Source organism: Penicillium soppii (genome assembly GCF_028829465.1).
Source record: "Penicillium soppii strain IBT 18220 chromosome Unknown utg000002l, whole genome shotgun sequence".
Lineage (NCBI taxonomy): Eukaryota > Fungi > Ascomycota > Eurotiomycetes > Eurotiales > Aspergillaceae > Penicillium > Penicillium soppii.
This window is the reverse complement of record NW_026643232.1, coordinates 1,463,491-1,489,629: the sequence shown is the minus strand read 5'-3', so window position 1 is coordinate 1,489,629 and position 26,139 is coordinate 1,463,491. Positions and strand designations below refer to the sequence as shown.

The 26,139-nt window shown below is 48.0% G+C and overlaps 12 protein-coding genes across 12 annotated transcripts; 3 read left to right on the top strand and 9 right to left on the bottom strand.

Annotated features, from left to right (window-relative positions):
• Nucleotides 1-42: 42 nt before the first annotated feature.
• Nucleotides 43-1,834, bottom strand: N7529_001907 (uncharacterized protein; the record flags this gene model as incomplete). The annotated part of the gene is made up of 3 exons (XM_057237438.1): nt 43-507; nt 545-782; nt 837-1,834. 3 exons carry the CDS (start codon nt 1,832-1,834, stop codon nt 43-45), a joined length of 1,701 nt encoding a protein of 566 aa, XP_057102125.1.
• A 1,229-nt stretch (nt 1,835-3,063) lies between these two features.
• On the bottom strand, nt 3,064-4,968 carry N7529_001906 (putative acetamidase; the record flags this gene model as incomplete). The annotated part of the gene is made up of 4 exons (XM_057237437.1): nt 3,064-3,887; nt 3,938-4,408; nt 4,457-4,860; nt 4,928-4,968. The coding sequence occupies 4 exons, from the start codon at nt 4,966-4,968 to the stop codon at nt 3,064-3,066; spliced, it is 1,740 nt and encodes a 579-aa protein (XP_057102124.1).
• Nucleotides 4,969-5,535: 567 nt separating this feature from the next.
• N7529_001905 (uncharacterized protein) lies at nt 5,536-5,861 on the bottom strand (the record flags this gene model as incomplete). Its single annotated transcript, XM_057237436.1, has 2 exons — nt 5,536-5,695; nt 5,749-5,861. The coding sequence occupies 2 exons, from the start codon at nt 5,859-5,861 to the stop codon at nt 5,536-5,538; spliced, it is 273 nt and encodes a 90-aa protein (XP_057102123.1).
• An 899-nt stretch (nt 5,862-6,760) lies between these two features.
• Nucleotides 6,761-7,759, bottom strand: N7529_001904 (uncharacterized protein; the record flags this gene model as incomplete). The annotated part of the gene is made up of 1 exon (XM_057237435.1): nt 6,761-7,759. One exon carries the CDS (start codon nt 7,757-7,759, stop codon nt 6,761-6,763), a length of 999 nt encoding a protein of 332 aa, XP_057102122.1.
• Nucleotides 7,760-8,664: 905 nt separating this feature from the next.
• Nucleotides 8,665-10,832, top strand: N7529_001903 (fungal specific transcription factor domain-containing protein; the record flags this gene model as incomplete). Its single annotated transcript, XM_057237434.1, has 5 exons — nt 8,665-8,771; nt 8,840-8,955; nt 9,001-9,542; nt 9,591-10,097; nt 10,155-10,832. The coding sequence occupies 5 exons, from the start codon at nt 8,665-8,667 to the stop codon at nt 10,830-10,832; spliced, it is 1,950 nt and encodes a 649-aa protein (XP_057102121.1).
• A 552-nt stretch (nt 10,833-11,384) lies between these two features.
• On the top strand, nt 11,385-12,602 carry N7529_001902 (uncharacterized protein; the record flags this gene model as incomplete). The annotated part of the gene is made up of 2 exons (XM_057237433.1): nt 11,385-11,483; nt 11,532-12,602. 2 exons carry the CDS (start codon nt 11,385-11,387, stop codon nt 12,600-12,602), a joined length of 1,170 nt encoding a protein of 389 aa, XP_057102120.1.
• A 1,049-nt stretch (nt 12,603-13,651) lies between these two features.
• On the bottom strand, nt 13,652-14,719 carry N7529_001901 (uncharacterized protein; the record flags this gene model as incomplete). Its single annotated transcript, XM_057237432.1, has 3 exons — nt 13,652-13,901; nt 13,991-14,384; nt 14,437-14,719. The coding sequence occupies 3 exons, from the start codon at nt 14,717-14,719 to the stop codon at nt 13,652-13,654; spliced, it is 927 nt and encodes a 308-aa protein (XP_057102119.1).
• A 733-nt stretch (nt 14,720-15,452) lies between these two features.
• On the top strand, nt 15,453-16,407 carry N7529_001900 (alpha/beta hydrolase; the record flags this gene model as incomplete). Its single annotated transcript, XM_057237431.1, has 2 exons — nt 15,453-15,557; nt 15,622-16,407. The coding sequence occupies 2 exons, from the start codon at nt 15,453-15,455 to the stop codon at nt 16,405-16,407; spliced, it is 891 nt and encodes a 296-aa protein (XP_057102118.1).
• Nucleotides 16,408-17,202: 795 nt separating this feature from the next.
• N7529_001899 (uncharacterized protein) lies at nt 17,203-17,944 on the bottom strand (the record flags this gene model as incomplete). The annotated part of the gene is made up of 3 exons (XM_057237430.1): nt 17,203-17,217; nt 17,274-17,644; nt 17,740-17,944. The coding sequence occupies 3 exons, from the start codon at nt 17,942-17,944 to the stop codon at nt 17,203-17,205; spliced, it is 591 nt and encodes a 196-aa protein (XP_057102117.1).
• Nucleotides 17,945-18,548: 604 nt separating this feature from the next.
• N7529_001898 (uncharacterized protein) lies at nt 18,549-19,100 on the bottom strand (the record flags this gene model as incomplete). The annotated part of the gene is made up of 2 exons (XM_057237429.1): nt 18,549-18,918; nt 18,964-19,100. The coding sequence occupies 2 exons, from the start codon at nt 19,098-19,100 to the stop codon at nt 18,549-18,551; spliced, it is 507 nt and encodes a 168-aa protein (XP_057102116.1).
• Nucleotides 19,101-19,945: 845 nt separating this feature from the next.
• Nucleotides 19,946-21,493, bottom strand: N7529_001897 (flavin-containing monooxygenase; the record flags this gene model as incomplete). Its single annotated transcript, XM_057237428.1, has 1 exon — nt 19,946-21,493. One exon carries the CDS (start codon nt 21,491-21,493, stop codon nt 19,946-19,948), a length of 1,548 nt encoding a protein of 515 aa, XP_057102115.1.
• A 1,547-nt stretch (nt 21,494-23,040) lies between these two features.
• N7529_001896 (amidase signature enzyme) lies at nt 23,041-24,858 on the bottom strand (the record flags this gene model as incomplete). Its single annotated transcript, XM_057237427.1, has 9 exons — nt 23,041-23,252; nt 23,311-23,430; nt 23,480-23,606; nt 23,658-24,038; nt 24,091-24,193; nt 24,245-24,261; nt 24,312-24,356; nt 24,409-24,510; nt 24,571-24,858. The coding sequence occupies 9 exons, from the start codon at nt 24,856-24,858 to the stop codon at nt 23,041-23,043; spliced, it is 1,395 nt and encodes a 464-aa protein (XP_057102114.1).
• Nucleotides 24,859-26,139: the final 1,281 nt, after the last annotated feature.

Genomic DNA, 26,139 nt, shown 5'->3' with positions numbered 1-26,139 from the left:
GACAGAAAGTCTGCAAGGGAAATGGCCCCAAACGCAACGACTTCACGACTCAATAACATAGCCATGTCTAGCCTGCGACTGGCACTCGAACCAAAGCGCCTCCGCAGCCATATCACAAGCGGCATCGTACCAGATCATGGACACGAGCAGAGTCTTCAAGCTGGGCCAAGTGTGGATACCCATTTTGGACATGATATCCTCCAGGGCGGAGACGAACCACGCGCGCTCGGGCGTCTCGCTCGCTGCGATGCCGCCCAGAGTCAAGATCCAGAGGAGGGGGATGCGGGTAGCAGGGGTGGACCAGAGTTCTGAAGCGGTTGGCTGGAGGAGGACGGCTTGGATGAGACGGGCGATGTTATTGAGGGGTGTGTTTTGGGCGGGGATGGGGAACAGCACGCCGACGCCAAATATGAGAGCTGCCAGACGGCAGGCTTCGTATGTGGCTGCGTGGGAGAGGGAGAAAAAGGTGTGGAGGTCTGCGGCTGGGGCGAGAGAGAGGAGGGTGTGCTGGGTGAGGTTGCGTTGGTCGGCTAGGGAGGGAGACGTCGCGGACGGAGGTTGGATTCGCTTTGATCATTGAGATGTAGGCGTGGACTGCTTGGAAGGCTTCTGCCATTTGGCTGGTTGCTCCTATTTCTTGGAGACGGCCGAAGCCCTGGTCGATGTCTCTTTGGGTGAAGCCGAGCATTTCTTGGATGGACATTCCCATGCGAGATTCGGTTAGGGGCCAGAATTCAAAGCATGGATGGACGCAGAAAACGCTGCACGTCAGGATGTCCGAGCTAAAGTGTGTTAGTATGCAGATTATATGGGGGTTGAGAATTGCCAAAACATACAAAGATATCGTCGCCGCTAGACCCTCTGTTGGGATATTCGTCAAGCCACCCCGTAGCTTGATCAACTGCACCAGTCCTTTGATATGAACCATATTCGGCGGCAGACACCCATAGACATCGATCCACTGCAGTCGCGGAAAAGGCGGATTGAACGGCGTTTTGCGGTGCTGGTGTACCAGGCCCTCCTCAGCCTGATGATGCGCCATACAAATAACCGCCAAAAGCACCGCGTCACTCACAGCGCGCTTAGGATTCGGATTCCTCACAGCCTGATTAATCAACTTGATAGCTTCCATTTCGCAAATCTGCAAGGCACGCCGCTGCCTAGGGCCGAAGGTCGTCCCGGGGATCCAATTATTCTGCCACTGCACGCGAAGGTGACACAACGAGCCGAACATAAACGCCGTGAACAATTCCGGGTTCGCCATGGACATCTGGAACCACGACTTATTCCCAGGCGTCTTGATATGGTCCGGGCGCGGGGTGAGACCAGGCCACACCACGCCGGTGATATACCGCTCGGACATATCGATCATCTCGGGCTCGAAAGCGCGGGGCGCGGGGTATGTCACGAAGGGATCGAACATGCTGGAGACATTGCGCTCGAGACGTGCCAGGGCCGGGAGCTTGTACCAGCGATCGAGAACGCGGGGGTCGCGGATCCGGGTATCGGAATTACTCTCATCGCTGCTGCTGTCGCTTGAATCGAACGCGTTGGAGGGCGGGAATGGCGAGGTGCGATCGGGGGCGCGAGTGGGGCCTGGGATTGGGCGGACACGGGCAAGAAGAGGGTGGGAGGGTTGTTGTTGGGAAGTCGAGGAGCTGGAGGGGATTGCGCGGTGAAATTTGGAGCGGTCTTTTGTTTGGTCTGAGATCCAGCGTCCTACATGGGCGCGTACCATGCGTTGAGCTTTCAGTTTTTCTGTTTCGGTAGAAGGTCTGGCGTTGACGAAGTGGATTCCATCCTTATTTCTTGGTTGTTTTCTTCTTGACGCCATTTGTCAATTATCATGTATTGGACTGCATTCTTTTCACAGATCCGCAAAGAAAAGAGATGTTTTGAATCTCGGTCCTCAGGTGGGGGAGATAATATGAAGAGTCAAAAAGAGTAAAAACGAATTGAAGCTAAGCCCCCGTGACTGCCGATCGTTTATACGCTTCTTTATTTTGCCTAATCAGTCCAGACTTGATTTTTCTTTTCGCTGTGGTTCTCCACATATGTCAGTCGCTGCATACTAAGACTGTTTACAGCCTTCGCGACGGCCCACTGTAGTAGGGGAAACCCTTTAAAGCGTACTAGTTCAAACCGTTCTCGTTAGTAGCCTACTGGCTCTACAGCTATCCATGAGCTACTGAATACTCATTAAGATTCCGGGGATACTGCTCTATCTCGTATAGCCAGCCGATAATCCCCGTATGATGAAATAAACACCCCTGACAAATCTGATCATCCCGAACCCCTGAAACAAGCCAATGAAGGGGTTCGAGCACTGTGCTAAGAGTAAAACCCTTTGGCCACTAGCTTCTTCTGACATCTGACAGGTGGACCCTGTCGATCGTTGTGTCGGACACATTCACTTTGGTTCATATAATTGACTACATGTATGTATTACTGATGGTCTATGTCGAACATTATCTTTTTATATTAATACCCCATATATTACTCCAGTACGTACGAAACAGCCGTTTCCGAGCCCTGGACGAATTATGAATATTCCGAAAGCTCGAGCCCCTACGGCTAATAAACAAAACATGGCCGAACAAGTCGCAGATGATCCCTAAAACCTAATAGGCGAGTCTAGACAATGCTATTAGATTTATACAGAGTTCAGTTGTGATCGGTAGATTTATACAGAGTTTCATACAGAGTTTCGATCGGCCCAGCAATTGTGGGAGAACTGCGTGGGTCGATCAGACCATAATCGAGTTCCACTACTCCTACTCCGTACACGGTGAACTATGGAAGAACAACATTTGAACCCTAATGCCACGCATCGCCAGGTTACACTGCAGTGACTAGTTAATCCGTGATGAAATTACGATACAAAACCCGAAAGGCCTCGATTGGTTCGGCACAGTTAGCCCTATCACAAACCATGCCGCACATCTAGCCACATTGGGCCATGTACATGCACGCACCTACGTATGCAACTGGAACTGGATCACCGGAACACCTCCGTTCAAATGATACGAAATCAACACTAGGTCATTGTGTAACACGCAACCACTAGTCAATTTCCAAAAGGGGATACCGACAATTGGTACCAGTCTGCGGATCAACGTAGGATTCCAATGCCTTCTCCACAACCGCCATGTACCCAAGGACCTGCTCCTCCTGCCAACGCCGCCCAACAATCTGCACGGCAGTGGGGAGACCGGCCATTTTGGCCGAGTCGTAATGTTTCCACGCACCGCGGGCAATACCATTATCCGCCCCAAGGCGTTTCAGAGCAGTTTTGTATGGAGAGGACAGTGCATCGCGGATGGGATTGACGTGGCCGACCGGAATAACTCCGGCGGAGTAGTCGAGCAGATTCCAGAGGAAGGTATAGCCGCACGACGAGACAGCATCGCGCATGGCGGTATGAGGGAGGGCGGGGGTTGCGTTTACAGGACAGAGAATGAAGTCGAATTGCTGGGAATCGGAATCCCACCAGTTGTGCCAGGCGGCGCGGAAGGCTTCACGGGCTGCCGTGAGGGTCCATAGTTGGGCGGAGGACTTGGGGCCGAAGTTGCGGAGAAGATCCGCGGTGACGGTGTCCCGGCGGATGTAGCGCACGTAGAGGTAATAGAGGTAGCGGAGGGGGCGGGAAAGGTGGGCGATGCGGGAGAGTTGGATGGCGCCTGGATCTGAAGGCTCAAAGGACTTGAGAGGGGCGTTGAAGTGGTGGCAGCCATCTGCGTTGAGGAGTTGGGAAGCGAGATTAAGGCCCGTGAAGGGGTTTGCGGTGGGCGGGGGTGTGATTTCTTCCACGGTGTGGCCCGCTTCAAGGAGAGCAGTGACGGTTGTTTGGAGAGCGCGCTCGATGGCGGGTGTTGGGGGGACGACACCTGGTTTGTTAGTTATTACTCCTGAAACAATAATGTAATGTTCAACATACCATCAGAGCTCATGAGACCGATGCGAAGAGCTTTATCCTGAGGCACAGTCTCAAGCTCGCTGCGCCAGGCGATCGGGTGCACCGAGTGGTCATACTTCCAGGGCTGCATGCCGATAATGGCACGAGTGAAGTAGGTAAGATCATCCAGGGTACGCGCCATGGGGCTGAAAACACTGGGAATACCTTCTTGGCCTGGCATACTGGTGCTCACGCCGGCCTTAGGCCAGCGACCAGTCGAGCAGCGGAGAGAGTAGATACCGCTCCAGGCGGCAGGGACCCGAACCGAGCCAGCTACATCAGATCCAATTCCGATGCGGCCACCCTGGGCCAGAAGTGCAGCCTCTCCGCCGGTCGAGCCACCGGGAGAATAGGATGGAACGTGCGGGTTACGGCATGTACCCCAGAGCCCGTTGGCGGACTCGAAGGAGAGGAGGGTAATGGGCAGTGCAGTTTTAGCATATGGAACCGCGCCTAGAGGCCATTAGTACGTGAGCATTATATCTTATCGTGACATCCTACCGGCATCCTTGAGAAGCTTCACCATAGGCCCATCGTCCAAAAGAGGCTGGTTGGCTTTCGAGGCATATCCCACGGTAGCATCGAAGCCCTTGACATGAATTGAATCCTTCAGCGAGACAGGGATTCCAGCCAGAGGACCCTTAAGATTGATCTCGGAGCCCAGCCATGTCTCCGCTTCGGGGAGCAGGAGCTCCGTGATACAGTTGGTACGCTCCTGGGCTCTCTTGGCTACCTTTCCATAGGTGCGGAGGACATCGAGAGGAGATACAGCGGAGTCCTGTACATCGTGGACCAGCTCCTCAATGGGCTGGTCGATGATATTCCTGTCCTTCTTGGTGATGTGGAGGGTGTACTCGAAGGGGAGAGATGAAAAGCGGAGTGTCCGCTCTTTCTGTTTTTGGTTCCTAAATAGTGAAGTAGATTAGTATGTAGATATGCCTAGAAATGTATAGTAAAGGGCGCAAGACTCACCGTATGCGACGGTAGGTAAAGTAATCGAATGGGGGTAACATGATAGCGGTGTAATACAGAAGAACAAGGGAGAGTCGGGGTACTTATACGAGTTTGCGGGGAAACGGGGCGATAAGCGATAACCCCAGGGCCGAGGTTAGCCGTTCTCCAATTCCTGACAAGGATGGTTTGTTTAGAAGCATATTACCTAGGTAGTTGATTGGTGACACTAGTAAAATACAGTTCAAATGCATTTACTCCAATTTGTATGTGTCACAACATATTGGCAAATGATTGTTCACAATGTTCGTAATGTCAAGACATCGGCAATCTGGCCGGCTCTTCATAGAACAATGATAAGGCCTCCACTATACCTAGTATGGCAGGTAGATGCGCTCGATATGATAAACGAGATAGCAATGACTAGTCAATTACAAGTAAAAGAACGACAGTGTAATGATAGTATGTATTGATGATATGCGATTCTATATAAAGCTAAGTAAAAGTGCTGATGCTAATGCCAATGCCAATGCCAATGCCAATGCAAACGCCATGCCGCTGGAGAAGCGGCGGGTATATCAAATCTCCAATTAGATGCGAAACCACCGAAGCAACTTTTCATGATGCGCTCATTCAGTCACATCCGGTCCGGGTTGGAGCCAGTTGTTCTTAGCAAGCCACCAGATCACGATGCCGGCGATGATGGCAAACACGATGCTGAAGAAGATCACAAAGCCCCAGATTATGGAGCGCTTGCGCTTTCGGCGTTGACGAGCAAGCCATGATTGTCTATTGAGTGTTAGTTGTTTTTTGTTTGTTTGGAAGGAGTTGGTGAGCCTCACGTGTCTTGTGCTTTTTGTGCTTTCGATTCCAGATCGACGGCTTTGGACTCCTCGTCCAAGTGGACTGCAGTTGAGAAACGCTTCCAGAAGAATGGGTCTCGCACCAGAGCCATTGTGATGAGATGTGGTGGTGGTTAAGGTTAAGAAAGTCGTTTGTTGTGGTCGATTGTATCAAGGGATGGCCAATCGACCGGCTGAGACAGCGAGTTCGGATGTAGAGTAGGATGATGGATTGAACTTGGAAGTGAAATAGAGATCGAGATCAAGGCAAATGCAATGACCACCAGCTGACAGGAGGAAAATAGTTCGAAAAGAAGACCGTGATCATTGACAGGGAGGAGCAAAAGACAAATCCGGAGCAGATTAGATATGGGCAACGGCTGCACTTATTGCACAGCTAGAGGGGGGCCTCAGCAAAGACATGCCGCGTGTGGAATTCGAGTCAGCACACAAGGCTGGGAGACTAATTCAGGCAAGATCAGCTGCCTGCCAGGTGTTGATATGGGTGAAAGTACCCGGGCCATGCCATAAGCGAGGCAATCAGGTTTGGAAAATACTGCCCGATGGCATTTGGGGTTGGGATTGGTTGTTATTGTGTCGAATGCCATTGCCAGGATGGCATGTCGATCGTGGAATGTGAATACCTCAACGGGAAGTTTATTCGCGGTAGATTATTTGGGGCTGACATTCAAGGGATTAGATTGGTGGGTGTCCAAGGAATGTGGGCCAAGGTTCGCTTTGGAGATGGTATTCGTGGATTCTGTAGAGAATTCATTGTCTATTCATACAAAGCATACAATATTGAGTGGCGTTGTAAGTTCTAGCAAAACATGGACTTGATCTGCTATTCATTACAGTTCGACGGGAGATCGATCGCGGACCTTGAAATGTACGGGAACTCGATTCAAAACCTTATGGTGCATTAGAGATTATATGATTGGAATACTCCTAGTCTAAGCGCATGATCGCCACAGGTGTATACAAGGTGACCAGGCTCTCTGCCAAAATCAGATCACAGCGCACATATCTCAACCGGAACAGAAAGTGCGATGCTCGAACTACCCCGACTCTTCCCATGCGCACGATAAAACAATATTGCTTTCAGCGCATACACCCGAGACACCAAACACGAATGGAAGGTAGGTGGATATTGTCGATGACTTGGCAGTGAAACGCGCGCTTCAACCGACGCGGTGAAAGTCGTTCGATCATCTTCCTCGCCAGCTTTCCACTCGACCTCCACATTCTTATCCGGGGTCAAAGATAAACAATCAGACCAGAAGCCTTGCCGAGGGCCCCACGTGGAGACGTCCGACAAATCAGGAGAATCCTGCCACGGATCTAGACCAAAGAAGGTCATGGCACGGAGCTGAAATTGAGACGATAGAATAATCGGCGGCGATTCGCCTGGCTGGAAAGGGTCGAATCGAAGGTTGATCTTTAACACAGTTGCTGTCTCATTCTGCGTCTGGAGGTTGTGTATCTGGATTGCTGGAGGCTGGGCGGAGTACGCGGTAATTTTGCCCACCTTATGTCGCATTACGCCCTTGGACAAGGTCTTTTCTGAATGTAGTTGATAATGTCGGTTCTTGGGCGGCACGAGAATTGGAGCGTTTTCATCTCGAATTGGGATGATTTGAACTGGATGTGTTGATTCCTGGACTTTCTTTGCTCTGTCTGCCTTGCCGCTTCTATGCCAGATCGCGAAGTTGATGCTGTACAAGACCTGTGCGGTTTCAGGTGACATGTCATGAGCTCTATCCAACCCTTTTGTTTGGTTGCCGAGAGATGCTGGTAGTTGCAAGTGTTGTTGTTGGATTTGGTAATGGGAGCATTGGTGGTGACAGGCTTGGACGGGGAGTGCCTCGGGAACCACAAATTTGAAAGGAATTCGGTATGTTTTGCCCGGTTTGAGTATAGTGGCTTCCCACGAGAAACCGTAGATTGGTAGTTCCATACGAAGGAATTCTTTTAATAGTTGAGGGGGAGAAAGAGGAAGATGTGTGTGCATATTTTCGACCTCTGTTCGTGTCGCGCCTGTTTGTTATGTCAATATCTCGAACAATATATTGAATCTCAGTTCACGTTGGTTCTAACTTACCCACGAATGAAATGCTTATATCTTCCATGTGAGTTTCTTGGTGGGGTGTAAATAAGACATGGCCATCGATTATGTCGTGAGTTCTAAATGCCGGAGCATCAGACAGGCCGTTCACTGTAAATTGAACCTTTGGGACCTTCATTTTGATAATTTTGATATTAAACTTGCAACTCCATTGTTGTCTGTTGGTTTAAGTACGACTCAACTCTCCGAGTATGTGCCGGCAAAATGTGCTTTAACCGAACATCTACATCTACATCTTCCCCTTCCCGAATACAATGCCACAAAGCAAAGGTCAGTTTAGTACTTCGGATATTGAAGTTCCACTAAAAGACATATATGCGCTTTCACATACGCACTTGGGGAATTTCCTGAAATTCATATTATATGCCAGGTCTGAATAGTTGAGTGAAGTGGCCAGTTATATTCTTCCCTTGAACAGAACGTATCTCATTGGCTTCTTATATTTGCAACCTCTTTTAGTCTATTAATCTTACTAGTGATATTGCAATCTAATTTGATGAATCCTTCGTTCGCAGACTGTTAATGCTGATAATTCGGATATGATCCAAGTTGAGGGCTGTGGTAGACCGTGATTCGCCACTCCAGGACTCGGCAACTTGAATTTTCACCGATCATGCAACGCCACCTGCAACAGGACATCGGCAAAATTGCGATATTCCCCCTTCATCTGTAGAATACCGCATTATTGACAATTCGCCGAGATGAAGCCCAAGAGCGACGCTGCCATAAGGAAGCAGAAAAAGAAGTCGATCGCGTGAGTGCCGAAGACCCACTATAAACCCAGGTCGCTAATGTGGCATGCAGCTGTCAGAGATGCCATTCGCACAAAATCAAATGTAGTGGAGGCCAACCTTGTCAAAAATGCCGACAGTCCGGCTGTCCTACCGAATGCCACTATGTAAATCGAGACCGCCAAGTAAAAGTTCATGAGAGGTATGACCAATGCACGAGCTTGCTCTCACGCAGGGCTAATCATACCAGTTACATCGACGAACTAGCAGCCGAAAACCGACGGCTTCGGGAACAATTATCGCAATCGCCTAGCTTCCTCACACCGAGAGAAGACCATGTCTCAGACCAAGGTATGTCCCTCGCCTAAATCACGGCACTCCAACTCACACCCGTAGATGTTCCTGGTGACACGCATGTTCAAAACCCCATGCTCGGCGACAGGGCCTGGTTTCAACCCTACGACCCATCCCTACCACCAATCCACATCTGCGAAGCAGCATGCACGGCATTCGCGACTCGACTCCGTCGAGTCCTCAGCAAGTGCGAGACAACCTCGCACATAGCCCGGACGCAATATACAGGCGAAACGACATTAATGAGCATGCGCAATCCGGCAATTCAATGGCCGAGTCTTCCCCAAGCTCGATTGTTGATCCAGGTCGTTTTCAGTCAGGTAACTCGGGTGTATCATTTAGTTCTTCGGAAAGCAACGCTGGATCAGCTGGAAGATGCTTATCGGAAGGGAGATTTTGATGATCCAGTTTTGACTTGTAAATTCTTTGCTTTATTTGCTCTTGGGGAGGTATATTCTGCGCGATCGAACTCGAGTCTTGAATGCAAGGTTCCTGGGGTGGCCTATTATGTTAATGCGCTTATGTTAATACCGATCTTGCCCGAGAGACCGAGTCTGGCGCATGTCGAATCTCTTTTGCTTTTGGTGAGACCTGTTATTCCGATTGCATGATTCATATGCTAACATGTTCAGTCGCTATATTCATTCTTCTTGAACAGACGGCACTCGGCTTTCTTGCTTGTCGGGAGTGCCATGCGCTTGGGTCTGACTTTGGGTCTTAACCATGACATTCCGCAATGCAAGTGTCCGGATCCCGTAGATCGGCAGCATCGGACGAGACTTTGGTGGGCAATATATGTGTTTGACCGAATGTACGGGTCAAAGGTTGGTTGGCCGATACAGATTGCCGACGATGATATCCACGTTGAAATGCCATCAAAAGTACCTGGCGATATTCATGATGATCATGGCTCGGATACGGAGTTTCTAGTCGCTAGCGTGGAACTAGCCAAAATCACTGGCCAAATCATTGAGCAGGTGTATAGCCGCAAGAAATTCGCAGATTCGTTCTTGCAGCGGGAGCAGAAGCTGCTAATTGCGCTTAAGGAATGGTGTTTCGCTCTTCCTCCGCAGATACGACTCAATCGGGACGGGCCGGTTCCGAAGAACGTGATTTCCCTGCATCTTCAATTTAATCAGGTGAGCCCATAATTTATTTCGTACTTAGACCGGGGACAGTTGACTGATGGAATATAGTGTATCATGTTAGCAAGTCGTCCAATACTTCTGCACGCGCTCATTCAAACCAAATGCCCAAAGCCCAACGAAGACGACTCTCATGCCAACATCCGACAGACACTCAAAACTCTCAGTGAGGCATGTATCCATGCTGCGAGACATTCCCACTCACTAATAGTGGAAGAGTGGACCAACGGATCGCTCCCGATCTTCGGATATTTCTATGCCCACTACCTGTTCTCTTCGGCATTGGTGATGGTAATATCTAGCCTGGTATATCCAGAGAACAGCAACGATTTCGCATTATTTGAATCAGCGTTTGAAATTCTCCGAGCAATGAGCGATCATGGAAATCTCGCTGCGACCGAGTTTTATGACAATCTCGAGTGTGTGCAGCAGTGTTTAAATCAAAACAGACAATCAGAAGGAGCAGTCACTGTTCGGACTAGATCTGTCCACGTTGCTGAGGATACGACCGAGACTCTTCCTTTGGTTCCGTCTAGTCAGTCGGGGATATTTGCGCCTGGTGCCTTTTGCATGGATACAACAGCAGGGGGGTTGACCAATGACATGGCTTTCCTGGGTGAAAGCATGGAAGAATTTCTGGCGCAACCTGACGTCGACTTTGATTTGCTTGACCCCTCGATGACAGATGGTGTTTATTCGTGGCCCAATCTTTCCTTGTGGACTGGATAAATTTTTTAATAAAGACAAGGAAATAAATACGTTGTTTCTGCCCAGACAACAAAACGCGATCCACTTCCAGCCTCGTAACATGACAGATGTCGTGTGTAACAGTAGTAACGTGGCAGGCAAAATCAGCCCTGAAGCAGAGTGAGATTTAGGTAGCAAGACATGATTGCATGACATGCAGTCAGGTTGTCCTTTTGTAGCCGATTGGGTCACACTGCGCCACATTAGGCTTTGCACGCAACGTATCAGATTCAAACTTTAGTAAATAAGTCACATATATATAGATTGAATCAGATGCCTCATAGTATATGATAAGTTGTAGCATGAATATAATTCTACCATCATTAACGAAATTTTCTACAAAAAGAGTTCAATATATAAAAATCAAGATTGACGTTGAATTTCCATAGATCGCATTGTTTGGTTCCGTCCCCCCGCAGTGGGTCCGCAGTTCGTGCCTGACCGCTCTTCGAGTCTGTCTCTCTCTTTCTCTCTGCGCGCTTTAACTTGATGAAATGTTGATGCATCTGCTTGCAGACCACTTACTTCGGTCTCATGTCTTCTGCAGAGAATACCTGGGGGACGCTGATCAATTCAGACAAGAGTCCAGCCCCGCTGCTTGTACAGTTGTGTTTGGCGATCGCCCAGTTGATTGTGAGTTCTCAGCCCACTTCACTGTGACAATAACTGACGTCTCTTTAGCCGACATTTGACAAAAATGGCACTACTGATATTACCCCAGACAGACTCGCTACCTTTTACCAGAAAGTTGGTGGAAATTATGATTCGTTATTTCTCGAGACCAAGACACAAGCCTTGTCATTCATCTACCAGTCGCTTGGATGTTTCCATAGCCTCCAGCCCTCTCCCAATCCATATGAACCGCCATCTATCCCCTCATTACTTCCAAATGGCTTCGTGCGCTGGCAGACAATACAGCTGCTGATGGACCCAGACGAACACTCGGTGTATTTACAAAATGCCATGAGCCTATGGGATTTGGCAGATTCAGATGGACATCCATTCCCCAAGACGATCCCCCGAGATGCATTTCCAGCAAAGCCAGACAAGGAAATGCTAGAGTGGCATGAAGGCGTGAGTCGGCGATTGGAGCATGACTATGTGGCAAGACACGCGAAGCGTGCTTCACCGACCGATTTTGGTACATATCACTATCACTTCAGCGGGAAAGACCCTCTACCGGAAGAAGATGATCAGTTTAGTGGCCGATCACGTCGCAAAGCATCAAGTCGCCACGGCAATGCAGAGCCTGGGCCTTCTAGCGGGCATCGCCATAGCATGAAGGACCCTCTACCAGAAGAGTATGCTGAGTTTGACCGCCCACCGCCTCGCATGGCGTCCAAACGACACAGCCATGCTGAACCTGATCGGCCTAGCGGGAACCGTCACCACCGCCGACACCACAGCGGTGACTATCCTCCCGTTTCTGGGCGCCGGCCGTTGAAGACTCGATCTGGCTACTCAACACCCAGAGTTTCATCCCCACCCGCATGGGGTGAGCACCCGCCGCGCTCAGGAGGCCGAGACCAATCAGCCGCTTATGGCCGCCCCGAAAGCCCAGGGGCCAAAGAGCCAGGTATCTTTGATGCATCATCAGAAGAAGAAGAGTTGCCCCAACCCCCAGAACGATCAAATTCCCACCGCCACTATGAAAAGCGGAACCTCTCCCCCCCCCTCAAACAATCACGCCAGACGCCACTCTCACGAAGCATACATGCGCCGACCTTTCCGCGATCGCTCCCCAGGCCCTGAGCGACAACACCACAGCCACGAAACTCACAAATCAGGCTACAGCAGATCCCACCCCGAAATATCACCAAAGTATAGAGAGCGCTCTCGTTCAAGAACACCAGGCGTCAAGTTTCGCGAATTCATCTTTGGAGACCGAATCCCAACACCAGTAGCCCCAGATCCACCCTTGTACAGACCCTCCACCCCGCCTCCACCACGGGCAGTCCCCAGACATCTCGGTCCCTATGCTGCAGAGGATATGAGACGGGGAAGCTATAGTGGGGGTAGCACGCCGAGCCGACCCAGTAGTGGAGGGAGTGGATCCGAGCGGCCTCGGTCATATAGTAATGCTGGTAGCCGTCGGCCTAAAGGGTGGGCTAGTCCACGCAATGAAAAGTCGTCTGCAGCGAAGAGGTATACACCTCCTTCTGTTCCTGGGGATCGAGGATACTCCAGGCGGGCAACAATTTACGAATGACGATTATATTTTGTGCGAATTTTTTTGTTTTGGGTGGGAATTCCTTTCTTTGAATATTTGCTGGTTTTCTATTCTGCAGGTTGCATTTGCATCTTATCTCATCTCTATCACGACAGTATTGCATTTTTGCGCTTTTAGTTGATTATCGGTTGTGGAGTATTCTTGATGGTTAGCGAGCTTGTTAGGTATTCATACATTCATGCAGTCATGTTTTTTCCTCGGTGTTCTTTTCATTGCTTATTAGTTAGTTGAGAATTTCCAAATGAACAAAGTTATTGACTCTCCTGTCTTTAAGAAGTAGGAGTACATATACACTGGGAATTAGGCCGCGCGACATTGCTTTCTCTTGACGCTTTTGGTTCAATATTTCTGCATACTATCAGGTGTGCTGCACTCGCGGTACACTACAACAGAACATGGAGCGCATAAAGTCCGCACATTAAGTTCTTATCATGTTGAATGTCCACTACCCATAGCCTAGTCAACCCTTGTCTTGTCAGTTACACCTAAATTTCACACTCGAGCAATTGTCTCGCTCTCGAGGAGATTTTGGGGGTAACTCGGTCTTTCGGGAAAAAATGGTATCGACACTTTATAAGCACTTCTGTAAAACGATTGAAACTTCGGTGCGGAGGATTTCCTGTAGCCACAATGGGAAACCTCGAACGATAGAAACCCAGGAACCACTCTCCGGAAGAACAACCTGCCCTCCGTATCCAGAATATAACTGGCTGACAATTGCATTTGCCACATCTTCTGGCTCCAAAATGTTGTCTTTGAATGCTGGATTGCTGCTGAGTTTGCTAATCATTGGAGTGCGTACCCAACTTGGATGGACGACGCTGATTGTGATCATAGATGAGTCAGTGGGGCAAGTTTCGAGAAGTGTTAAAGTATGGAGCCCAAAGAAAAAGCCCCGGGTTTGACTTACGTCGTCCGGACTAATGGAGCATTGTAGAGAATCTTCAATTCCTGAGTGAGACCTTCGTGCAAAGCCAATGCTGCCGCTTTGGTACAACCGTAGTCCACGTTCGATGCCTGCGTCAGGAAGCTTGCCATACTCGCAACTGTAACGATATGGCCATGGTTTCGATTCACCATGGCCGGCAGAAATTCCTTCACCAACAGGAAGTGGGAAATGATATTGACATTGAACACCTTTCGGACGACATCCTCCGGAACCTGAAGCAGCGGGGTCGCGGAACCGAAGCCAGCGTTGTTAACCAGGACTGTGGGCTCGCCCAGTTCCGCGCGAATCTCCTTCGCAGCGGCATGGATTTCCTCGCTTGAAGTTATATCAACTTTGTAGAAAAAGCAATTCGCATCTGGAGATGAAGTAAGTGAATAGAACTTAATAGCTACAGGTGTTTTATTCACCTAGTTTGCCCTTTGGCTCAACAATGTCAAATATCACAACTTTGATATTTTTTGCAGCCAACTTGGAAGCAATTTGGGCCCCAATTCCGCCACAACCGCCGGTTATAATGACCAACTCCTTTTCCCAGTCCCAAGTCTTGTCCGACTTGTAGTTGTTGTGCGCGCACAAAGAGAGCTTGTTGCTGGCTTTGTTCAACAGAAATACACCGACCAGAAATGAAAAGGCTGCCCCTATTTGTCTGGAGCCTTTGAAGCCGATCAATGTTGGAAGGTTTCTCTGCATTGTCTCTAGGACTGTTTGAAAAGACGCCATGATGTCTTGCAGCGATAATAGTATTTGATCAGACCGGGCTCAGACAAGTTGCCTGTCGAAGAAAGATGATGGTAAAAAATAAGCCAAACTAATTTACCTAATTCCACCGGGAGTTCTCGCTTTCTTTTCAGGACTGTATAAATACCTTTCTATGAATTCATCGGCTCCACTTATCGGTTCACCTGCATGGTGGATCAGTCTGTTCGTATCTGGGGTAACTCAAGCCCCCCAGCTCCGGTAGCCATCATAATGTTGGGGTCAGATTGATGTCAAGTTGTCTTTTCTGTGCTCGGGTATTGTGTTATCTAAGCGGAAGACCTTCGGAGGCGGCGAAACTACATATAGGTACCTACGTAGTTAGACGATCTCCACTGTTAGCTCCAAATTAGACTTTCGGGTGCGACTCGCACTCTTGTGGACCCGATGGTGGATGAGCAGAGGATTCGACTACTGGTCAGCCTGTTTCACTAGTTCCCACTGAGAATTTAGCAACAGCCTTCCAATGCAGAAAATTATGAAGCTAGTTCAAACAGACAGGATTAATGGATCCGACCTCGGCACTGCTTAATCACTAATCGAACGACTTTGAATTCTACGGAAGTCTGACATCGGGCACCATAAAAAGAGCCATATTCCAAGAAAGTGTCGCCATAAAAGAGCCACAACAGAGAAAAAGATAAATCCCCCATTACTTAAATCAGAAATGTCTCGTCGTGATGTCACTTTTACCACCTATGATGGTGTGAAGTTGGCCGGCACTGTATATAGTGCTGGCGAGAAACGACCTTCAATTGTCATGACCCAAGGGGTACGTCACAGACGCTTTGTGCGCTTGAGTTGTGATTCAGAATGATTTGCTGACAGCTCCCAAGTTTTCCGGACTGAGAAATCAGTTTCTTCCCGACTTTGCCGAGCGATTCGTTGCCGAGGGGTTCACCACGTTCACTTATGACAACCGCTGCTGGGGCGATAGCGAGGGTACACCGCGAAACAATGTCGATCCAATTCTGCAAACGCGTGATTACTACGATGCTTTCAACTATGTGAAAACGTTGCCAGATGTTGACCCAGAAAATATCATATACTGGGGCAGCAGCATGTCCGGCGGCAACGCCATCGTCGCTGCAGCAGTCAACAAATCTGTCAGGGCGGTCATTGTCCAAGTTCCATTTGTGACGGGGGAGGTCCTCAGCACCCCAGCTGCACTCTTCTGTGACATCCTGCTTGAGGATCGAGCCAACGTTGCTAGCGGCAAGCATGCGATTATGGCTCCCGTCATGCCCGAATCTGAGGAAGAAGCTTTGAGCGGCAAGAGCGAATCCATGCTGAATGATGTTAATGCTGTGCAGTTCATAAAGGAGATGGAAAGAAGAGGATATGCGTATGAGAAGATGGCCACTTTGCAGACCTTTTTCCATGCAATTGGCCATGAACCCCGGGTGGCTATCAAGCGCATTACTCCTCGCCCTATCCTCTTCGTGATTGCTGAACATGATTCAACCATTCCATCTGATACACAGCTGCAGGTTTACAATGAGGCACCAGAACCCAAGAGGCTTCATATTATAAAAGGTGCCGGTCATTTCGATCCGTACTATGACGCACCATTTGAGGAGAACATCAAAGTACAGCTCGATTTTCTCAAGGAATTCTTCTAGGCACCAGAAAATGCCGAAGTTCGGGATATATATATACACCAGAAAAGAGAGGGGTCAAGGTTATATCCACCAGAATAACCATTTCCCGTCGCTGCGATTTGAGAGCCCAACCCAGTGGACCATATTCCATATCGCATTCAATATATGTCGTCATAAGTCTCAGGATAAGCGATAAAAAATTGAGAATCCATCCTATATCTCCAGAGGTCGCGCGTGCACTCATGAAAGAAAGTCGAAAAGCCATACCTGTCATGTGCGGCATCATATTCATAGGCATTCGAAAAGGGATGCGGCCATACAAAATAAAACGACCTCGCAAATTGGTCCCAAAAATTATCATCCAGCTGCGGTTCTTGGAGCAGTACCAATCGCTCACGGAAGCCCGGCCTAGCATAATATCGTTAGACGTTGTCAATTTTAGTAATTAATCTTCGGCTATGGCCATTAATCCAGCATTCGCTTCTGCTTTTTTGTGCGTCCTGCGCGGTTGGGAGTGACAGATGTGTCTCACAGAGGGGCTAGTTGGAAAGAAAAAAGATATTGTTGCTTACCAGGCAAAATAGTCCAGCACGATTTCATGAGAGTGTAGAAGCTGAGCTGGCCTGTGGGAAACGGTTAGAGAGCGAAAAGTATTGGAGGAGGCAGAATGGGAACCCGCCTTGGTCGATACCAAGCTGGTAGAGCTCCAACAAGGTTTGGAAGTACGATACACTGTGGCTGTAAGCTTTTGGATCTTATAACAGAGAAGGAACATGTACAAGTAGAAGTTGATGAATTCCGCGCAACATGGTAAGTCTAGTCGCAAGCCCACTGCGTATGTTGATACTTACGTCTATCTCTCGGATGATAACCCAGAGAGGACATACGTTATTTTTATATTGTAGTATATGCCATCCTTCCAGGATGGCGCGAATCAGTATATTTTGATTCTTTTGATCATCTGTGCAGACACGGGACGGATCAAGAGTGTGTACAGAGCCAAGAATCTGAACAGCCTGGCGGGAATAGTTCATGACCTTCCCACCGCGTTCTTCGCTCAGATTTGTGAGTACACAGTTCATGTCACTTATACAGTGTGATCCCACCGATTGCTTATCCGTTCCCGGTGTGATGCTTGGTGCTTGGAAATGGGAGGCCGAAGTGCAATCCCAGAGACCGTATGAAATGGGGCTTGCCTGATAGGCTTCTTCAAGTGAAGAGAGAGGTAACTCATCATTCGAATCCGCAGTATGGCCATCTATGAGGGAAAGTGGTTCTGTAGAGATCGCGAGTCAGCAGGGTTGTTCTTCAGGGCTAGATATAAGTGAGGTTTTCCTAGTGGTGATAACTAACCAATAGCCTTCGAAATACTAATCTCCAAGCCCAAGATTTTACTTTCGAGCATGCGCAGATGGTCTTGCTGTCGTTGATGGAGCTGTTGTTTCGAGATTCGATCCATCCTCTGTTTGCGCGCTCTTTGCGCGCTTGTCAGCACACGACCTGAACTCCAGGCCTTCATAGGGTGGGCATGATTCTGGGCACCCATCTCAGTCACCATTTGATCTGTGAAAAGGGGCAATCGAACAAGTTAGTTGTGATGTGACGCAATGGTTTTCAATTTCTTTCCCCACGGGTCAGCGTGTCACGTGCCCAAGTGCCGAGCTCCAAGGTAACTTGGATGCTGGTGGATGCGGGAAAGTCTATGGGCCGAAGGACTGCTCCAGCTGGGCGCCTGTTCCAAGGTTGATTTTTTCCCGCTTAGTCAGCGGCAGGCTATAACAAAGGTTTCCTCCTTTTCCCCCAATATATCCTAGACTCGCGTTGTACGCGTATTCGATAATAATTTCTCATGATAGTTCTGAAGTATGAAGGAGTTTTTGGGCATTAGAAACATGGTAGTTCATGGATTCATATTTTTTGTATATATATTTTGCTCTTACGTTGAAATGGTCACAGCTTTCTTTCTCTGAATCCATGTCTAAAGAGCAAACTCAACGATAAGCTTAATTCATTGCTGTTAATGTCGAAAAATAATAACAAATAACCCATGAGTATTGAGGTAGATCCAATTGAGCGTATTTTAGATTGACAGAAGACAGAGTGAGCTGAATGTACAACGGGATGCTTCACATCTCGAAAATACTAAAAGCGAGACCAAGTCACTAAGGATAACCTCGGGCAATTTTCCCACCAACCAAGATACGTGTTCCATCTTCACGCTGGTGAGGTGTCCCTCCAGAATATTCAAAGGTCGACAAGGCGTGCTCGTTTCGAGATTCGTATAAGTCTGAAAACGGTGATTCGGAGTTATATCTTGATCGTGACGTGTGATTTGGCATATTTAGCGGTCCATTGTATCCACCTGGGCCATCATTAGTTGGCGCATGCCCTGGTCGCCGGTTTATTCTGGTCGAATTATCGTAGGCATAGAGCCTCTGGGCCGGTGAAACATCCTCGAGATCTGCAAGCTGATCTCTTTTGTGGCGTCTGTAGTAAATGGTGCCACAAACAATGATGGCGACAGCCACAATCCTAGAACCTTAGTATCAAAGCGAGTCTGCCTGGAAGGCGACTTACACGCCCGTTATTGCGGCTGGTATACCGATAGTGAGGACTTTGCTGGTGGGCTTTTCGCAACTAGACATGCTTGCATCGCCGTCGCATTCCCTTGTAGCTAACAAGAAAGCTAATTTGGATGCCATCTTGCCCTCCATTCTGGTTTTTCTGGTCCGTTTAGGATGGGTCCGTTTGAAGTGTCAAAGAAAGATGCACTGAGTAAAGAACAACGAGACCAAATAGAGAGTGTCTGGGATAAAACCCAGGACTATTGGCAGCGAGAGTTGTTAAAAGGTTGAAAGATGCATAAGAAAAACTAAAAGTACCGTCGCAGAGAGGAATTGCGAGTAGTAAATCTTGAGAATTTTCACGAGGCTAGTTTATCAAAGTGGAGGCCGCTAACTATGGGCTTGACTGAGACGGAACGGCCGAGATCTGTGTGGGTAGATATTTTTACCACAGACACTAGTCGACTAAAAATGGGCATCGATAGTCGCATGCATTAGTAGCGGCAATTTGGTTTTTTGGAAAGGGGCCCAGACCCTAGCTACTCTGTGCCACTTCTCTGTATTCTGATGGGACCAACATAGACTGTCTGGTTTGGTTCGGCATACACCCGATTCCTTTATAGCACTAGACCCTCGCTCTATCTACCATTGATGGCTTGTAGGCTTCTAATAATGGTTATCAGAGAATTATCGTTGATAATCATATACGTTAAGCCTTTAAGTAAAAGAGCCTTTTGGCAATGAATCTCGCCAACCGAGACGAAATGCCTACATCTCTGGGGTTCATTGACCAATTGAGGTTTTGCGAACTCTATGATTTATATGAGGAAGAGGAAAACAGAGGAAGAAGCATGAAGTTTGACTATCTGATCATAAGGACAGAGGGAGAAGAGACAAAGACTACACCCACACAGAAGGCCCTTCAAGCAGGCAGGTCTCAGGCCGCTCACAAATAATTTGAAACCGACTTTTTAAAATGGACTGTAAGATAAAACTTAAAGATTCTTCTTCTCAGTAAGAGTTTTTCTGTATAAGATACCGTCAGACAGGTTGGCCCATCGTGCAGTGCAGATATCGAAATAATAGTTCCGCCGCATCTTCCATGGGCCAGTGTCACCTGTTTTTGGCAGGCTGTCTGTGGCCTTTTGCACATAGGTGCTATTGAGATTCAAGAATGAGCTCGTCTTCATTGCCGCTCTTTCTTTTGCAGTTCCCTCAAAGCGTGGTGTGGCACTAGACTGTTGTGAGCAAGCCATGTTAGACATTAAACGGCAAAATAAAACAGCCGATGCATCAGCACCCAATGTCCAGGATGCATTGGTGTATCCCATGATGAAACACGCGTTCGGTACGTCCTCCAGCATGCAACCTCGCCACAAGATCTTTTCCGATACATCAACATTTTGACCATTCACGGAGATCTCAATCTTTCCCGCAAACACCAGTCTCAGTCCGGTTGCCGTCACGACGATATCCACATCATCGATGGTTTCACCGCTTTGCAGACAAATTCCTTTTTCTGTAAAGCCTTTGATCTGTCCAGTTGAGATAGAGGCAGTTCCAGCTCGAAGACAGTCAAAGAAATCACCGTCTGGACTAAGACAGAGGCGTTGTTCCCAAGGATTATACCTTGGGGAGAAATGAGGGTCAACTGGGATACTTGGTGGCAACTTGTGTTCCATTGTCTCCTTCAAATTCCGCTTGGCTAGCGCTGGAAAGGCTCGGCAAAATTGATAATGCATGAACAAGGACGTCAGGAACCACCATCGCAGAAAGACATAGAGTAGCTTGTCAGGCATAAGCATCTTGAGGATGGGCGGAGTAGTGTTATCCATACACGCGATATAGCCCGGACTGCGCTGGAGCATGGTAACGTGCTTGGCCTTTTTGGCGAGGCTAGGGAGTAATGTCACTGCGGTTGCACCGGATCCGATGATCACAACATTTTTGTTCCTATAATCTAGGTCCTCAGGCCAGAATTGAGGGTGTATAATTTTTTTCTTGAAATTGCCCAGACCCGGGATTGTGGCAGGCATGGCTTGCTCATAGTCGTAGTAACCAGTACCAAAGATGGTGTAACGGCAACGGAGTGACTGTTCACAGATTAGGTCGCAGTTCGTAGGTCTCATTTTGTATGCTGAATGCACCACTTTCTCGTCACTAACCTTCGCATGTCTATCATTCTCGATTTTTAATTCCCACTGTGCGCTCTCTTCGCTAAAATCCGCTTTCACCACCTTATGCAACAATTGAATATGTGCATCGAGATTTGCAAAATTGATTGCCTCGGTTAGGTACCGTTTAATGCTCATAGCGTCAGCGATGGCGCGATCTTCTCTCCATGGATACCATGAAAAGCCGAAGGTGTATAAGTCTGAGTCAGATCGTATGCCGGGGTATTTGAAGAAATCCCATGTTCCACCTATCGAATTGCGACCCTCCAAAATGACAAAGGAGAGTGATGGGTGTGATTCTTGGAGACGTCGAGCGAAGTTGATGCCGGAAATTCCGGCTCCGACAATTACCACATCCACGAAGCCCATTTCGAAAGGACACGACTGCGTATTGGGCATCATCGTTCAGATGATCTTTTGGAAAAAATGAACTTGAAGATAATTCTCTGTCAATGATCAGAAGAAATCTTGAACGTTGTGGACGGTTTCTTATCATTTACGGACTGCGCATTATAGGCTGTGATTTCCATTTTAGTACACAGGTGACAGATCCCAGTCGACAGCTAGTCAATCGGAGCAATCCACATCGCACATTCCGTCTCATCATCTCAATTATTGCAGCGAGCCAATCGGAACCATACAATTCGCACGGTCTAGCTCCAGCCACCGCTCCACCGCTTCACCACGGTCAACATTGTTACAACCCCGCAAAATCTTGAAGGGCTATTTGGACATTGATGACTCTGGGAGAGCCAACGAGCCCCGGGGATCTACCCTTGACCATCATAAAGTGGGGGTCAGCCTGATGTTAAGGTCTGGTCTCTTCCCCATTCTTTGGGTCCTGTGTTACCTAAGCGGAAGCGGAAGAGGAGGCGAAGCTCGCGTTCTCCACAACGGGTAAGGTTTTAATTTTGACTTTCGGGTGCGATTCGCACATCGGTGGACCCACTGATGCATGATCAAGGGTAGAAGCTCTAGGGTTTCAGAAACCCCCTCCTCCAAAACTTACTATAGTAACAATTTTGTGATTAGTTGTTCAACCTAAAGCCACTCGAGGCACTAAACAAATACCGAAATAAGGGACATGAACACTAGAAAAAACAAAATAATGAAAAACATGTCGACCAAAACAGCCACTTCTTAGCGCCGCGGTGTGAAAAGCTTGCCCGTTTCTTCTTTCTCTTCTTGAGGACGTGCTATCTCTAACAGCTGAAAAAAAGAATTAGTGGTTGATACACGGATCCGGGTTGTTCATATTCAATCTTACTCATCTAAAGGTGGCTTCCGTATCTGCCCCAATTGGATCGGACTCGCCCGTGAACAACAGAATGCTCAGTTGTACAGTCTTGGGGGAACGGTGGAATTCTTAGGATCTGCTCTTGGTAGACTGTTGATCAATTTGGCATGGATATATGGACTGAGAATTAGCAACATGGGGTTAGGTCTACCCTTTTTCCTGAGCAGCGTAAGTGTGTCCTACAGGGCCTGTTCTGAGAAAGAAGTTCTAACCCGGAGAGAGGAGGCTGCATACATAGCTACATCATTGGCACTTGTGAAAATAGGGTGAAAACTTGAGATGCGATTCAGGGAACAAAATGTAAATACGGTGGGAGAGGAGATATAAAGGGACAATTTATTGCGAAACTTCAATGCTTATCATTGTGATCTAGCCTCATTTTTACCTAAATCATGCTCTTCGAGAAATTTCCATGATTCCCAGTCAATTGCTCGATCAGTGGCTGGGGATGAGTTCTTTTGGGAAAGGTTGCCTCAAAAGCACTCATGAATTCGAGAAGTCGACCATCCTGTCCAGACTTTCCTACAACAGCTAAGCCAAATGGCTTACCATTGTAATCAAGATAACCAAGTGGCATGGTACCGATTGGAAAGCCTCAGTTGAGTCAGTGGACGGAATACTACTTTGCGTTGTTATAGGACCTACCGGATGCTGATGCCAATGAGCAAATGCGCGAATCTGTCGGTACCACAATCAAATCAATATCATGACTGTCAAAAATAGCACCTAGTTCGACTGTCACTTTCTCAAGATGAGATATGACTGCGTTATAATCAGCAGTAGAAGGCACCTGATCCCGCGCCGCTATAAGACGCGACTGGCTAGGGTAATCTAATTCTGTTATTAAGACTTGTCCTGTCTTATCGAGGCAAAGACAGTTTGAAAATACCTTTAGGAAGCTCAAGCTCAGGATGTGCCTCGTTCCATTTGATAAGCTCATCTAGACTTCGCACTTCACTCTCAACCAAATTGTTCAGGTAACTGTCTGCAAGAGGGCCGTATTCATATCCTTTGACCAGTTAGTTTTCGTAGAAATTAATTGGATAGTCACAACAAACTGATAACGGTGAAGAAGCTGGATTTTCCATGTATATCAAGCTCCTCCGGCTGGACGATTTCAACTGGATATTCCACTTTAGCAGCCAACGGTTGAATCTTTGAAAGAGCATCAAGGTATACTGCTTTCTTGATAGAAGTTAGAAATATTATCTGACAAGGATTTGGTTATGCGCTCACCATCTGCTCTCGCACTCCCTCGTCTGGATGGGAATAGCTGTCAGGGAACCGCCACATGTCAGGATCTGCGAAACCCAACCTCAAGTCGGCGAATGATCTAGTCAAAAACCGTGGGTAGTCTGCAGCTTCGTCTTCAACGAGAATGTGGAGTAGGTTGGCTAGGTCACTTGCCGACTTGGCCATGGAACCAATGACATCGAAACTGGTCGATAGCTGCCAGATGCCATCAACAGACACAATCCCGTGCGTGGGCTTTATAGCAAATAGAGCTGCTCGGTTGGCTGGCTGAATAGTAGAACCGTCCGTTTCCGTTCCTAAGGCCAATGGACTGTATCCAGCGGCTACACCAACGGCAGATCCCGTCGATGAGCCCCCAGGAATCTTCTCCATTTAGCATGTGGGGTATTTCGACGAATGAAATGAGGAAACTTACAGATGGACCCCCAGAGCCTTGATCATGGCGAATGCCGCCTCTAATATAGGGTGATACGGTTTGGCCGCCAACTGCGGACCAACCATTGGTGATATTGTCTCCTCTAATTCGGCATTTAGTATAGTTGAGCCCAATCTTTAGAGAGCTACTTTACTTCATTTGGCAAAATTCCTAACTTTCTGTTAGCTTTTCGCGAAGGCACGTTGAATCAAGGAACCTACCGTCAAATTTGACTTTCCTAGAATAATCACACCGGCTTTCCGAAGCTATCTTGTGTATCAGAAATATACCTAGAATGGCGCAATGGGAAGTTTTTACCTTCTCAACGACACGCGCATCTCCAGATACAATAGAGCTAGCCAAAGCATGAGATCCGCATGTCGTCTTCATTTTGAACTGCGGGTCAGTTGCGATAGCATCCTAAGAGATGGTGGAGTATGCGTCAGTTTCCACAAGAAACTCCTTGCTTCGGTCCCGCACCTTCACAATGATTGGGATACCATGAAGAGGTCCACGGATGAGACCTGCTTTTCTCTCATTGTCAAGAGTATCTGCAATCTTGATCAAGTCTTGCTCTGGTGGAGTTGCGATCATCGCATGTAACTCCAGCCCCTTGTGGTCTTGGCTTCGAATCTGCTCCAGACATGCTTTGACTAGCTGAGCACTAGTGAGTTTCTGTGCGGCTAACAAGGACTGCAGTTCAATAGCATCGAGGGTGAGAAGATCGAGCGAGGAAGGGAATGTGTGTTTGCTTTCACCAGCGCCCATGATCGCAGAGAAGGTGGATTTGGACAAGAACATACGAGTTTGAGGCTAAATAGATCCAAGAGACCGTTGCAGTTCCGCCAGAGAAAAACGACTGGAAAGACTGGGAATTAGCCAGAGCTTGCGAAATGCTTTCATTGCTACCCGTCGAAGGCGGAAAGGAGGGGGTTTGTGTTCGGCAGATCGGCCGGGGGGGAGCTGTTAATAACTGTGGCTTGGGCCACAACATTTTAAACAAAGGAGACCCAATCGGCCCACTGCTCCCCGCGTAGTCTCACAAGACCATTCTTGCCGAATTATTGACCGTATTCTACTATTTTTTGTGAACAAGATGAAAAGAGATATCGACATATCGCTGATGTAGGGACTATTATACTTGGTGATACAGGTAATGATTCGTGTTCTTGATTCTTCACGCTTTTGAGCTAACCTTATAGCAGTATTCTTTGAGATGAAATGACTGGTTAAGACGGGTAAGTAGGCTTTCGAGGGCAATCGGAACAAACCTGAACTCCTTGAGTGAGATCTGTGAAAGCCCTGCTGCAGAGAAGATCCTAGAAGATTCAGTTCAAGTTCAAAATGAGATGATGGTGCTCTGGTTAAACATCATATCTCTTTTTAGACAACCAAGTATGCCACCTTACCCAGTCATGTGCTTTGTACGGCCTATCTCGAATTACTACATGCTAATAAAAATAGGAAGAATCGAGGAGAAAGATTGGAAGCCAATCGAGCAGAGCAGTGATACGATAGTCCAAAACATCAAAGATACTGGGGAAAATTTCTTGAAAATCTCATAGATTCTTTTGACCAACAAGCAATTTCAAGAGTTGGATCTTCAGTGGAGTCATGCGAGGTCACAGAGGGCAGAAGGCGACTCCAATTTCCAAGTTTTGAATACTTTGCCTAATGAGCATGCCATAACTTACCGGCGGCTCCGAACTTTGACTTTTCTGGTCGTGAATCTCACCTTGCAGGATTAAAGAGCTCGCTGCGCCTTGACGTGGACCCTGTTGTCATTAGACTGTTCTCCGTGACATTGCATGGGCTAGCCGGGATAGACAAGACGCAGATTGCTTTGCACTTTGCTCATCAACATACGTCCACCTCCCGTGCAATTCTCTGGCTCAATTTTGAGACCGAAGAGTCAATGAAACAAATTTCCAATTCAGCTGCTGTTGACTGGCTGCATTCACCGGGTGCAAAGCGAACCGAAGACGCTGAAAATCGACTCGCCCTCCTGAACTGGCTTCAAGAAACAGGTTCGTTTTCCAATAATAAGAA